Here is a 15,683-nt window from a genome sequence, read left to right as displayed (position 1 = left end):
TAAATATTTAGAACACTGCCTGGCATATGAGAAGTGTTTAATGACAGATTTTTAAAGCCATCCTTCCTGTGGTCCAGCTCTGACTTTGTGCTGCAGTTCTCTGATTTGAGCTTCTGGCCTGGTCTCTACTTTACCCTCACTCTGGGTTATAGTCTCTGGCTGGTTCTCTGTATGGGACTTCCCTGCTCTAGAAGCCTGCCTGGGATCCTGGTACCTCTGGGTTTATCTTCTGGCAATAGTAATCCTTTAGGGGCTCAAGTTGATCCCTGGCCACTGCCTGTCTGGCACTCCTTCAGGTTATGTCCAACTTGGGCCTCCTCAACTGTCACCTGCTTTAATTATGTACTATGATCCACTGTCATCCCCTTGAGACACAGGGTCTTTGTCTGATTAGTAAGGCTTCAGATCCATCTAGAATTGGATCTGAAGCCTAGAGGAAATGTTCCACCCTGTAGGCAGGTCTAGCTCCCACTCTGGTTAACTGATCATTCCCAGCATGTCCCAAGATATGACAGAAAGCATGCTGCACTACTGACAGGCACACATATACTTAGGAGGGGGAGAGGGGCTGCCTCAGCCTCTTATCCCTACAAACAAGAACTTCTCCCATTCCTAAAGGCAACAGTAAAATCAATATTTTCACTTTTAACCAAAGAAAATTCACTGATCTCAATAACAGCCCAAACAAGTCTTAATTAGTTTAACTTATTCTTATTGGGATCCATTAATTTTAATAAATTATTACATTTTAAGGTTCAGAGGATATAATAAGAACTCACTCTTAACACCTAAATTAAATTAGCCACTTAGAAAAAGCATAAAGGTTGACATATGAAAACGAGAAATATTTCTTCCTAGATTTGGGAAACTACCCAAAATCCCACTTTGGTTTTGAAAAAAACATAAGATCATGATAGACCAAGAAGGCAAGCTCACAAATTTCTTTGTAACATAGCTGACTATAATGTGGACTTTCATATAAAGTACATCATCCACTGGTGGCTATAAGGGGGGTTTTATTATCAACAATTTTGGTCTTAATATAATTTTACTTAACCAGGCTCACTGCAATACCCTAAAGTATTTGGGGGTATATCTACTGGAACATCAAAGTGAAGTACAAACCTCAAATGTTGCTTACATTTCTGGGACTATATTACAGAGCTAGTCTTCAAAATATTAGTAATTATATACTGCATATTGTAGGTCATTGATGCAACAGTCAAACATACCCAGCAGCCATTTCAGATTCAAGTCCATTCGGTTAAAGCCTGATAATATTATGCCTCTTCTCATTGTTTGTATGCTCAGTTACTGCCGCCTCCGTTAGGTACTATTAATATTTCTAAAACCTCTGACCTTGCCACAAAGGAGATAAAGAGAAATTCCTCCTTCCCTCATAGAGCATGACAAAGGACAGGGATAGCAAACACATTTAAGCTGTGTCTCGACTCACACCAGCTGGTCTAGGCTGCCTGGGAGCTGAGGAGAAATGGGTGGCAGCCATGTTTCATGGATTTGCCAGGCTTGAAATACAAGGTTTCCCCCCAAACTACTAGATGAGGATATTAAAACTCTTTTCTAAAGCTGTAACCTAGAGGTCAGCACATTTTTCTGCTGCTACAACTACTCAAGTCTGCCACTGTAGCACAAATGCTGCTGTAGACAATATGCGAATGAAGGAGCCTGGCTGTGTTCCAATAAAACTTTATTACATAACAGGCAGTGAGTCAGATGTGACCTACCCCTATAATCCTATGTGTGTACTGGACCCTCAAAACAGCAGCGATAGTATGGCCAATCGTTGCTAAACAAGCCGAGCCCAGATGTTAAGTTTATAAAAATCTAAGGAAGGTAAAAGGAAAAGGTACTGACTACATTAAAAATAAATCACATCAAGAGAAGGGGAAAAAAGTGAGTTCAAATTGATAGAAGAGTAACACTGAGACAGTAAACAATTTTCAGAATAAACTGATCTGGTTGATGGCTGATAACTGCTACAGAAGTCCCTTCTTCTCTGGATATTTTTTTTTTTTTTTTTTTTTGGCGGCTGGCCACTACAGGAATCTGAACCTTTGACCTTGTTGTTACAACCCGTGGTCTAACCAGCTAAGCTAACCAGCCAGCCCTTCTTTAGATATTTTTAAGAGAAATGATTTAGGATTAGTCCTGACAGGAAAAGAGATTAGATTAGTGGTTCCACTTCGTATAGCATACATTATACGAAGTTATACGATCTTCTCTGGATTTTTTTTTTTTTTTTTTTTTTGGCGGCTGGCCACTACAGGAATCTGAACCTTTGACCTTGTTGTTACAACCCGTGGTCTAACCAGCTAAGCTAACCAGCCAGCCCTTCTTTAGATATTTTTAAGAGAAATGATTTAGGATTAGTCCTGACAGGAAAAGAGATTAGATTAGTGGTTCCCCAAACTGACTCCCTAACAGAACCACCTGGAGAAAATTCTGAATATCATACATGGATTAAAATTTTCCAGAATCTCTGGGGGTGAGCCCTGGCATGGTTATTTTTTTGGAGCTCCCTAAGCAATTCAGATGCACTTGGTCCCATGAGAGTCCAAGGATCAGCATTTAGATGATCAGCCAGTGTTGTTCTTAAGTTGTCCTCAACAAAACAGCAGTGAGCACAGGTCTCATTTCTCATCCTCTTCCAATATGTTATGGATGTCAAATTTGATTTATTCACCCTCCAAATATTAGGACCTCCAGATCAGAAGAGAGGCTATATATTCTCAAAGCACCTAAACCTTAGCCTTCAAGGTCAAACCCAACTAAGAAGCTTTCATTAATAAGTCTTCCCTAAGCATATTAGTTCACACGATTCCTTTCTTCTTTTACATTCCTAGCAGTTAGTGTATATTCACTCAGAAATTCATTGGCTTTTCCATGTGTTTCTCTCAATTTTTCTAAAAAGATTTTAAATGTGAATGGCAGGCATCCTCTACTTCTTTAACATTTAGAACAGGATCACATATAAGATATATCACATTAAATTTTTGTTAACAATGAAAAAATATATTTTTGGAGAACACTGGGCTGATAATCGAGTTTTTCCAAAAGCAAAAATATTTTAAAGCTCACCCCCCAACACTGCCTACATTACAAAAGGAAATATTGTTAGGCTTCTTTCAAGGAAGTTTGAGAAATCTGAAAATTTTATAATTACTGTACGCAGAAAAGTAAAAGTGAACCTCTCATTGATAGTAATATTTTGCCTGCTCATGTTTCTTAACTGCAAACTTCATGAAACAAAAAACCTGTTGCTATTACATGTTAATTTCCATCTTCTTGCACTGATTGCTAATCTCACAAAGATAAAACAGTTGAATGGCACTTGAAGTGTCACACTGCATTCTGTAGTACAAAATGAAGACTCTGTCCTTTGGGCAAGCCAATAATTTATGCCTAATGGCACATTCCCCATTTCATTAAATATCCAGGATGTCTGAGATAAAGTAAATATTATTCCAGTCCTGGTTAGACATTTTCTATTATACTTGTCCTTGAAGTTGGACTTATTTTTAGTGTTTCATCAAAAATTACAAACATAATACATTTATAAATATGAAGATAATATAGAAGTACATAAAATTAAACATGAAACAATGCACTGTACCCCACAAATATGTACAAATGTTAAAATATTTTGGAAAAATCAAATTAAAAAATTATATTAAACATGAAAGCCTCCTCTTTACTGCTCAGTGGTAACCATTATTTACAGTTTCATGTATATATTCCAAGACTGCTAATTATGCATATATAAACATTCACATATATACACGTACAGTTTTATTTTTAACCAAAATGAAATGATACTAGACATATTCCTTCAGCTTTTTTATTGGAGATCTTATTTGTGTCTACATACTTTTTTTTTTTGTTTCCTTTTTGTCTTTTTTACTGACCGGTAAGGGGATCGCAACCCTCGGTGTCGCGCCCGTACCAGGGACCAGCAACAGGATCGCAACCCTCAGTGTTGCGCCCGCACCACGCTCAGCCAGTGAGCGGGAACCGGTCTCCACATGGGATCCGAACCCTCGGCAGGAGTGCCGCCGCGCTCCCAAGCGGCGCACTCTCCAGTGCGCCACCAGGCCGGCCCTGTATCTACATACTTTTTAAAACATCTTCATTATATTATCTAGCTTTATCATCATTTATTTCAATCTTCCCCTTACTGATGGACATTGGGTTGTTTCCTTTTTTTGCTTTTACCAACAATGCCGCAGTGAACATCTATGTACACACATATTTGTGCATATGCCCAAAAAAAGCCTAAAGGGGGGAGAAAAACAGAATTTCTGGGCCAAGGGAAATGAGAATTTAAAATTTGAAAAGGTACTGACAAATTGCTCTTCAAATGGCTAAAACGATTTATACAACCATGCTGACAATGTGTATTACATTTTTCCTACACTTTTGACAAAACTGAATATTATCAAACTTCTAAATTTTCTCATTTGATAAAGGAACAATGCTATTTTGGTTTTTCTTAACTTGCATTTTTCTGATCACCCATGAAGTTAAGCATCATTTCACGTACTTTTTTAGTCACTTACTTTTAATTTATGAATATCCCTCCTACCTGCTAGTTACTTGTCCAAGGCTTGTGGGTCTCTTTCACAGTAACTGTTTGGAGTCTTTATGTAATATGGATAGTAACCCTTGGTCTCTTAGGTATTTTGCAATATAAAAATTTAAATTTTTGTATCCTGTCAAATCTGTCCATTTTTGCCTTTTATGGCTTCTGGTTTTTATAGCTTAGCCAGAAAATTATTATAATATTCTTTTTAAAAAAATATTTTTAGAACATTATCTTTTAAATTTAATCTACTTGGAACTCTTCATCCATGGCCTATGATGCAGACTTGACCTAATCACTGGCCAAATACACAGCCTTCAAGTTACTCCTTAAATGGAATCTAGTAACTAGAAACCTGGCACACAAATTCAGAAGATTTACCTCTTTGTTTCTTTTTTGTTTTAATTTAAGTACAACCTACTACACGAACTCAAAACATTTTTATTGCCACAGCAACACCCAAAGATACGTGTACTTAGAATTAAAGTACTTTAAAAGAACAAAACATTGAATAAGATGCAGACTTCCTGACAGTTAGGTAGCACTTACCCATTCCCCTTTAACCTCCACCAGGAAAGCAAAGGTTTGAAAGCAAGGCAAAATATATGTTTAATGACATGCTTTATTCTCACAGCATATCTAAACTCTACTTGTCTAATCAAGCTGGTTATTAACTAGCCAATTCAATATCATTGTAACAGGACTAAGATTACAGGGGCACACCTGAATATACCCTGAAAATGAGCGGGACTTTCTCATTAAAATAGAAATGACCTGTACCATTTCATTATCATAACATTTCATAACATTTCCTTATTTTAAAAGAGCATTACTTTTCTGCATCCTGTGAGCATTACTCTTCTGCATTTGTGTTGTAACAAATCCAGTTTCATAAACATTAGGCTTCTTTTTTTCAGGGTAAAAAAAACACTTTATAATGAGGCCCTACCTGATGTCACATTGTACAAAGTCTTCAAAAAGTTCCTGTCCAGGAATCAAGTTCCATGAACTTTTTTTTGGGGGGGGTGGGTGGGGGTGGCTGGGCCATACAGAGATCAAACCCTAGATCTTAGTGTTATCAACACCATGCTCTACCGGTCAGCCTTTCCACAGACTTTTTTTTTTTTTTCCTTTTTTTGTCTTTTTTCGTGACCGGCAACGGGATCACAACCCTCGGTGTCGCGCCCGCACCGTGCTCAACCAGTGAGCGGACCGGTCTGTATATGGGATCCGAACCCTCGGCGGGAGCGCCGCCGCGCTCGCAAGTGCCACACTCTACCGAGTGCGCCACCGGGCCGGCCCTCCACAGACTTTTTGAAGTACCCTTGTATTTTCAGAATTTTTAGATTTTCAGAATTTTGGGATTCCTGCTATTGCATGGTATTTACTCATACTTTATAATTAATCTGCTTTAAAAGACACACTATTGTAAATATGAGGCAGTATGAGTAAAGCAGCTTCAGGCCACTAGAAAGCACAGTGCAGGAAACAGAAGAAAGCCTACAAACACATGGTTGCTACGTCCTGTCACTGCACCCATGTAGGAGCGGCGTGCCCAAACTTCAGAAAAACCAATGGCTCCTCTGTAAAGTACGAGCGAGGCAGGCACACAGCATGCTTCAGGCATTCAGTAACTGTGCCAAATGAAGGCATGGAGAATATCTGAAGAGGTTTTCATTACTGTTAAGGTGATTTTGACTTAAAGATTTGGGACCTCTGGCCTTGACTCCTCCAGCCCATGGTTATTACAGAAAAAGCAGCAGTCAAAAAATAAGGGAGACTAATTTCTCCAAGTGCCAAACACATTGTTCTTTCTATATATTTTGGCCCATTACAGATCATATATTCTACACACAGAGATATTACGCACACAGGCAAGATGAAGGCATGATAGTACAATGAGGTATGCAATACCCTTTAATATTTCAAAGACACATAGTCCTAGTATGAGAAATATGGTTGTCTTAGTTCTTAATTTTTGGTAGTTTTTAAAAAATTCTCAACCATTCCCATCTCTTTTTAAAAAACACTAAGAGTAAAGCAAAGTTTGACCACTTCTAAGACACCTATTCTTAAGAGAATAACTAGATCAAGGAACTAGTGTTTTCTTTTAGAAAATAATTTAGGACAACCATATTGCTTTATTGTCTTTCTTAAACTGGTACTTATAGTTTTAGTTATAATCATAAGATGAATTTACAACAAAGCAAAATTCTGAACTATTTTATCTGTTAATTTACAATGTAGGAAAGCAAATTAACTGTATTTAATTCATTACTTTCTACATAATTCGAAGTTAACTAAAGGAAAAAAAAAGAGATGCTTTGACCCAAAGACACAAAAGTTATCAATGGCAATTATCAGAATAATAATAGAATGTTTTGCATTTAAAACTATTTCTTAAAGACTATCCATAGGATATAAATAGTAATCTAAACTCTGAAATTACCAGACATTCATAGATTTAAAAATATGCTAAGGCTGTGATGAGTACACAATGTGTTTAACAACTGTATTTTAAAGTGATGCTAGAGTATGTTTTTTAAACACCATCTTTCATTCTAATAGAAAAGGAAGAAGACTGGACCTCACACTTCAAAACCTAAATGTTGGATTACTGGATTTCACACTGGCCAACAATTTCACAATTGTCGAATGAAGTGCTGAAAGAGGACAGATGCTAATTATCAACAGAAATGACACTCTCACTGGAGTCTTTCTTACCATGACTATATCTCCCGGCTGGATAGTGATTTCATCATGACTTCTGGATTCAAAGGGGTAAAGTGCTCGGTAATATACCACTTTTACATTCTCCTGTCCAGAAATTGTAAGCGGGCCTTTCTCTATTTACAGAAAAGTGGGGGAAGACAACAAAAATAAAACATTACAGGGAACACAAATGTATAACAAGCCAAGCAACTGATATCTCCTCTGTTGCCTACCTTAACATCTGAACTATTTCCATCCGTTCAAGAAATTTCTGAAACACATACTGAATGCCAAAGGAGAGCTGAATCTAATGTCAGCAACTCAAACCCATTGGAGTTCACTAAGAGACTTTTTCTAGACAAAGGTCAATCTGATGCTGAGTGCAGTGACGTTGCCTGATGGTCCCTTCTCTCTGCCTCTTGGCTTGAGCTCTAGTAGTGCACATCTGTAAAGTATCAATACTCCCCTCCTTCCTACCCAGGGTGTTGAGCACAACACAGCAGTTAGGATATGATCCAAAATCTGAATCAGCCAAGGAGAAAATTTGCTTGGAAGGGGACAGGGAAGCACAACTTTCCATATTAAAAGACCTGGAAATGCTGATATTTTAGGCACTTAACATGATCATATAAACATAAGTGTTGATTTCACCAAGAATGGTTATTACTGATAATCCCTGGTGAAGTCTTCCTCTACATTTCCTAGGGAACAAAAGAGCCTAAGGATGGACCCTAGATGAAAATAATTTCATTTAAAATGAAATGAAAATTTTAAAAAGTGCATGTGAGCAGGGAATATTTTGGATTCTGGTTAACAATAACTAATAACAGCCCTCTGAACTTTTCTACCTAAGAGCTACAAGTATTTCAACACATTCCCATCTGCAAAGCAGTAAGGGGGGAAGTATGATCTGCATGTGGTCTTGTAAGATAGGCAAAATTTCCCAATGACCAAAAGGAAAAATAAATCCTCATTTTACACTCAGAGGAAGCACTATACTAGGAGGAAGGAACTTAATGCCTAAGATCAAATGACAGTGAAATTATTTTCAGATTTTAAAAACTATCAAAAAATAAATTTGCCCTCCTATGACACAATTGCTACCATGTGGATCTGATGCCTCATGATCTTTTCCCCTGAGCAGCTGCATCCTACAGCAGGGATGGGGCATGACCCAACCCTGTACCTTCGCTCCCATCCCTGCCCACTGTGCAGACAGCAAACAAGTGAACCTTTACAGACTAGCTTGAAAGTGTGTTTCTTTTTTGTCTTTCTATAAACCATAGCAATAAAAAGCACACAGATGACCAAACAAATAAAATTGATATAATTTAACATATAAAGAAAAAGCAATCACTTTCTTCAGCTGTGTATTATTTGTAAAGCTGTTCAATATTATACAACCACACAAGAATTTTAAAAATATATTCTAGCTTGTATCCGATATTATATAAGGGATAGCTTCTCCTAGCTATTTCCTAGCTAAGTCTTTCATTTACTTTTTTGTTTTAAAGAGGCAAATTACGTTCAAAGAGCAAAACACTGTAATACTTTTCAAATGGTAAAACACACAGTTTTATGGAGTGCAGGCTGAAGACAGGGAACATTACACCAGTGCAGGCAAGGGGGAAAGGTTACACTTCTGCTGCAGAGACAGCTCAGAAATTCCTGGGGAAAATAACAAACTGGAGAGGCAACAGGTTCTTTTTGCAGGATAGGTTAAGACCACTGTTTGGAATACAGGTGTACAAAAGGGGTTTGATAATGGAAATACACGCCACTTTTGTTCATTCTGTAGAGGACTGCTAGATGCCAGTATGGTCGGGGCAGAGGTCAGCATGGTGGTGGAAGAATTAAACAGGTCTCTAATGATTCTGGAGAAGGAAGTGCTGTGTCGCCCAAAACAAGACATTGCCATTCTCATTTCTACTAATGTAGCCACGATAGGGCCTGATTAGATATGAACATTTCTCAAGAGGCTCTGGAGAGAAGATGACTTTTTTTCTAGAATTTTTTTTTTTGGCTTCTAATACCTGCAGTGGACCAGGGTGCTTGGAGAGCTGGCTTAACTGGTTCTTGGGGTTGAAGGAAAAGCCGACCTAGCCTGTCCTGTGCTTCTTGTTTGCCTTTTTCATCTCCATCCTTTTTGATGCTCTCTTCCCTTTTCAGTTTTTCCTCATCGTGGAGTTTTCTTGGCCGCTGATGCTCATCCTCCTGCTGCACATGCTCCAGCCACTGCTTGTCCCTTTCCTGAGCTCGTCTGCCAACAAAAATGCTTGATTACAGCAAGGAAGCCACTCTGATTTAACACTATGTCATCTCTTTTCACAAAAATCTCCATCTACTCAATGAGATGCTAAACATCAAGGGAATATTGTTCTTAGATGGAGCAATTAAATCAATGAAACAAAGGCTTTCAGGGCTCCAATTCTTAGTGAGATGAAATCACATGATTCAGGAAAACAAAGAAAGGAAATTTCTGATGTATTTTATAAAGTGGTTTACAAGAATAAGAAAAATACTTCTCAATGTTAAAACATATTAAACTGTAAAAAAAAACTAACAAAACACACAGGAACATAACTTCTGTGAAAATAAAGTATGCCCAACATTGCAAATGAAGTATTGTTAAAATAAGCACATGATCAATCAGATCATTAAAATTCCTTACCACATTTATATGCACACACATTGTTCCCAAAACCTGAAGGTACTTTACTGACTTCGACTATTTTATTTTTCAGAGTAACTGACACAAATAGATAATTGCTTTAAACCAAATTAAACGGAAAAAAAACTAACAAAACACACAGGAACATAACTTCTGTGAAAATAAAGTATGCCCAACATTGCAAATGAAGTATTGTTAAAATAAGCACATGATCAATCAGATCATTAAAATTCCTTACCACATTTACATGCACACACATTGTTCCCAAAACCTGAAGGTACTTTACTGACTTCGACTATTTTATTTTTCAGAGTAACTGACACAAATAGATAATTGCAATTAAATCTAGGCCTTGAAAAGACCAGGAATGATCTTTCTCTTATTACATGATATATTATAAAATCAGAAAACACTTTAAGTGAAAGTAACGTACAATAACAAATGATATGATAATAACTAGCTCTCCATAAATTAGCTCCTTTAGCCCTCCCAGCAGGTGTTTAGGTCCTATTATTAACCCCATTTTACAGATAAGGAAGCTGAGGCAGAGATACCAAATGAATTGTTCAAGTCTCATAGCCATACGTGCCTGGGGTTCAATCCCAGGCAGCCCGATTCCAGAGTCTCCACCCTGAACTGTTATCCTGCAACAGCATAAAGGTCATCTCTTGGAATTAGAAAACTGCCACAGGAAATTGGTAAAGGGACACGAAAATCAACTACATTGTATATTGATAAAGTAAAAAAAAAATTTTTAATGTAAAAAAAAAAGAAAAAGAAAAAGAGAAAACTGCCACAGGAACATATGTAAACACATTATACTTTTATTCTCCGTTGTCAAAAATTATATTTATTCTACTCTGTGTGAATATGAAAATTTAGTGTAGTAGAATTATTTTTTAACTTAAATTTTGAACACTTACAATTTTTAAAATGTCTTTTTTTGAGAACACAAACATTTTTGGGAGGAATAGGGAATATTAATTAGGTACTAATTATCTATATAATTGGAATAAGTATTACATATTATATTTGTATTGTGATATTTTTTGTATTACAGTATTTTATCTTTTTTCTACTCTGTAGGAATGTAAAAGTTTAATTCAATATAGTGTGAATAATAAAAGCATTTTATAAACTTTGAAGATAAAAGCATGAAATTAGAATTAATCAACACATCCATGGAGGTAATCCTTATTCCCACTCCCACAAAAACCATGAAATAGTTCTCTAAATTGGTTTGAGGCCCCAACCACCTCCCCACTGGCATTAAAAAACAAATATATAAACAAACAAAAATATACACAAACAACTGGTGAAGAATACTATATATGCCCATAACAAAGCATTTATCACTCTGGGCAGTTAAACTGAGTTCAGCTCACTAAGGTCAATGACTTGCCTCAAGTATCTGTTTCCTCATCTTTTCAGTTTAATTTCAACAACCAATTTTTATAATTTACTGCATATTGTTGTGACATTTGGTCATTTTTATTTTCTGGAGTCTAAAATTAACTAAAATCTAAAAAGCAAATATTCAATAATAAAATCAGACACATCAAAAGTTAACAAATTTCTACAATTTCCTACAGAAAGCTACAAGTAAAAATAAAAAAACACAAATACAAATATCCAAACAAAAACAGGCAGAAATGTGTCTGTATCCTAAGCAACAGTGGCAAATTTTCTCCTTTTGTATTCCAGTCAATCTGCAGTTGAAAAAAAGGAGAAAGAAGACAGAGTGACACACTCTTGGTCCTGCAGGAGAAGCCCTGTGTGGTAAGCTAGCTCAGGGGCTTTGATTTCAAACCAGGCACTCTGACCACCACTGTTATTAAAAGGCTGTGAACTGGAAACGTATTTTGGTCATTAGCATTCAAACGAGCATACCAAGTGTCCCAATTTCCTTGTATAATTCTGTTTATCTACATGGTAGTAACTTGGGAGAACTCTGGAAACTAATCAAAAACTTCAGGGAGTACTCATATATGCAGAGATTTATATACACCCGTTTTTGCTTGTGCACATGCACACACACACAAAAAAACACCTCTCACACACGTTAGAGACTTATGGCTCTTTCTGGTGCAGTAACCACTTGGAGAAGCCAGGCAAAGAATAGTAAATACTCAAAGTTCCTTCCAGATGGGTCCACAATTCACTGTAAAGACTCACCTTTGGGCTTCCTCTTTTTGTTTTTCTAATTCTATGATCTTTCGCTCTTGTTCTTTCTGTTTCAGTCGTTCAGCCTCTATAGACTTTTGCTTCTGAAGTTGCTGCTTATTATGTATTTCTCTTAGTTCCTATAAATAATCAAGATAAGAGCATGTAATGACATGAGATGATAGGCAATTTAACTGTTTATCAGCATGCAACATTTTATAGTGGGGAAGCCTAGGGCACTTAGGAGGTTACATTTCAGAGTTGGAACATGTTAACTCAAAAAACTAAAATCACTCTACATTTGACTTGACTGATTTCCAAAGGCTACTCAAGATTACATTCTAGGGCCGGCCCGGTGGCGCACTGGATAGTGCGCCGCTTGGGAAGCGCGGCAGCGCTCCCGCCCGAGGGTTCGGATCCCACATACAGACCGGTTCCCGCTCACTGGCTGAGCGAGGCGCGGGAGCAACACCGAGGGTTGCAATCCCGTTGCCGGTCCCCGGTCCGGTACGGGGGCAACACTGAGGGTTGCGATCCATTGCCGGACACAGACAAAAGACAAAAAAAAAAAAAAGATTACATTCTAATGAGCTATCACACACTATACCATTTTCCATGATTTGCTTTAGAAGGGACTTACTAGGGAATGGCAGTAGAGGAGCTAAACTGCTAACGGCTCGTTATAATAGCAGAACAGAACTAGTTTTAAGGTATGGCAATGATCATGAATAAAACCTTAATTAAGGTTCTTCATATAATGAATCAACATTAACCTCTACTGGCCTGAAAATACACACACCTCTTCTTCACATACTACCTCCATTAAAACCTCACTTCTTTCTTATCATATGCTACCTCAGAACAAATGGACACCCCTCTGCTCCACTGCTTCACCTCTTACCCCCCTATTTTTCTTCAAATCACACCTCTTCCAGAGCATCTTTTCTTTTTAAATCCATCCACGAAGTTGCCAACTGTCCCAAACTAAACCAGCAGTCAGACTGAAGGTGTAAAGCTATAATTTGATCATGACCACCTTGGATACAATTTCCTCACTTGATACCAGTCTAGGAATGGCAGTAATTTCCTTAGCAGGCTACTGAAAATAAAATGTATTCTATGATACTAAAGTACCCAGTCAGAAGTTTGAACACCCAAAAGTATGAAGAACAAGGAAACACCTGTTGAGGGGGAAACCCTCTGACTCCATAGAAATCAAATCGTCACTAACAGATTCAGTCATTGAAACTCCTCTTATTTCGGTCAACAATAAATCAGATGAGTCGAAGTGCCCAGTAGAACTGACAGTGTATTTCCAGTTGACTTCTGGGATTAACTAGGGTTGGTTCTCCCAGTTGGCAGCCCAGGGGGCTATATGGGGAGATTTAAGGAGTAAGGTCTGCCCTGTCTTCTATCCTATCACCTTGCTCACTGGCAAATCCAGATGGGCAGGTTTCTACCAGAGCCTAAATTCCTCCTTTAGATTCATTCAGAGATTGAAACAACAAAGGTGGAGAGATAGTCAGTGTTAAATGCATTTGTTACTGGAGAAAAGCCCTAAGAGCTAGGCTAACCTTTTCCTACTAGCTTAACAGTTCTGAGATTAAAGTTAGAATGCTCATACAGTCAGCCTTCCATATCCATGGGTTCTGCATCTGTGGATTTGACCAACCTCAGATTAAAAATACTCAGGAAATAAAGCGTCTGTAGTGAATATGTGCAAACTTTTTTTCTTTATTATTCCCTAAACAGTGTAACAACTATTTACATAGTGTTTACACTGTAGTAGGTATTATAAGTAATCTAGAGATGATTTAAAGTACACAGGAGGATGTGTGTAGCCTATATGCAAATACTGTGCCATTTTATATCAGGGACTTGAGCATCCTTGGATATTGGTATCTGTGGGAGGTCCTGTAACCAAACCCCATGGACATAGAAGGACAACTGTACATGTGTTGTGTAAACTGTAAGAAACTATGAGAAGTTCTAAAAGGAAACAATGAGACACAAGATAGTTCAACTGGAGATTAGGGGACTGGGGGAGAAATGTACATGGTAGGGGAGCGTTGGAAGGAGAGAGAAGGTGAGAAAGAAGAAAGGAAGGGGTTTCAGAGGGGAACCCAGCAGATGACACTGGTAATATCCAAGCAGGACACAACAGGAAGAGGTAACTTTGTGAGGCCCAGACTGGTGGACTAGTCCCCATGGCAAAAGCCCTGGGCATGTCACTTCCAAGTCAAGAAGGACACCAGGAATAGGGGTTTGGCTAGGGAGAGGGCAAAGAATAAAAACTGGAAAGTAATGACGAAGCCTCACTCTGACTCTTTAAAATTCTGACCTAGAGGAAAAAATCAACACTAGGCAAAATAAATTCCATTCTTCATTATCTTTCTCACTGCGATACCATGGGATATAAACTTAATTTTAATATGTTTAAAAAATAAGTTCTATTGGTTTTCATAATAATTTGTAACCAAGAATAAATATTCTCTAATAATATGAATGCAAAACCTGGTTAATATTTTGGACTTGATATTTCAGAGACAAATGGAATAATGGGCCATTCCTGCTGTTAAAAGTAATCTTCACTCTTGGCTGAAGTTCATATCTTGATAGGAAAATGAGAACTGTAGTGGTATTAAATCAAACTCTAAACGTCCTAAGAGAGGGACCAGAGCCCCATAAGTCAACACCCAGCACTACCAGATGGTAGTGGCCTTAATCAATCATTAGCCCAGTGGCAGTCACCCTAAGTGACTTATTTACATTGATTCTTATTTAAAAAATGCATTTTCAACAACATTAAACTCTTGAATAGGTTCAGAGGCAAAAGGCTATAATTAAAAGGTACTGAACTGGCAACCAAGAAACCTGGAAACCAAATCTCAGGTCCTTGACATGGGCCAGCAGCTGAATCAAAGCAGATGGTCTTTAGGTTTTCTTTTAGCTTTAGGATCTGTTAAATTCTTAGACACTGTTCATCATATGAAAACATATTCTTTATTTACGAGGGTACTTTGAAAAATTCATGGAAAAATAGAATTAAAAGATAATATGAATATTTCCATGAACTTTTTGAAGTACTCTTGGATTTCAGTGTCTCTTTTATTTAAGGTTTTATTCTTACTATAAGAATAAAGCAAAAAGACCTAAACAAAATACCCCAATCTGAAACTAAATACAAAGGAGTAAGAAATGACAAGGGAGGAAGAACATTTCAGCTTGATGTTCAGAAACCTGATTATATATTTTAAAAAGACAGTTTCATTTCATTTCATCCAAGAAAAATGTATTTATAAGCAGAGTGGTATTCAAAATATTTAACAACAGGTACTGCACAACCAGAATGGACACTGGTTATGATGTACCAATGTATCATTTTTCCAAAGAATTACACTGAGCATTTCCTTTCTATACTGGGCTCTAGTAATTGGATGTGGATTTACAGATCATTAATTTCCAGATACAAAGTAAAGACAGATGGAAGTAAAGCTAGCAATGTGTCAGGAGGCACTATAAAATGATAAGCAATAA

At 37.4% G+C, this 15,683-nt stretch overlaps 1 protein-coding gene across 2 annotated transcripts in view; it reads right to left on the bottom strand.

The window, feature by feature from the left end:
• The window catches only part of ITSN1 (intersectin 1 (SH3 domain protein)), a 146,014-nt gene that overhangs the window by 68,206 nt on the left and 62,125 nt on the right, over positions 1-15,683 (bottom strand). For both annotated transcript variants that reach the window (XM_008570921.1, XM_008570920.1), the window contains exons 16-19: positions 12,159-12,286; positions 9,346-9,572; positions 7,325-7,446; positions 5,150-5,164 (exon numbers count right to left, since the gene is read on the bottom strand). In XM_008570921.1, coding sequence (XP_008569143.1) covers positions 5,150-5,164; positions 7,325-7,446; positions 9,346-9,572; positions 12,159-12,286 — 492 coding nt within the window. The remainder of the gene's footprint in view (positions 1-5,149; positions 5,165-7,324; positions 7,447-9,345; positions 9,573-12,158; positions 12,287-15,683) is intronic.

This window comes from Galeopterus variegatus, unplaced genomic scaffold (assembly GCF_000696425.1).
Source record: "Galeopterus variegatus unplaced genomic scaffold, G_variegatus-3.0.2 Scaffold643, whole genome shotgun sequence".
Classification (NCBI taxonomy): domain Eukaryota; kingdom Metazoa; phylum Chordata; class Mammalia; order Dermoptera; family Cynocephalidae; genus Galeopterus; species Galeopterus variegatus.
This window is presented reverse-complemented; position numbering and strand designations above follow the sequence as displayed.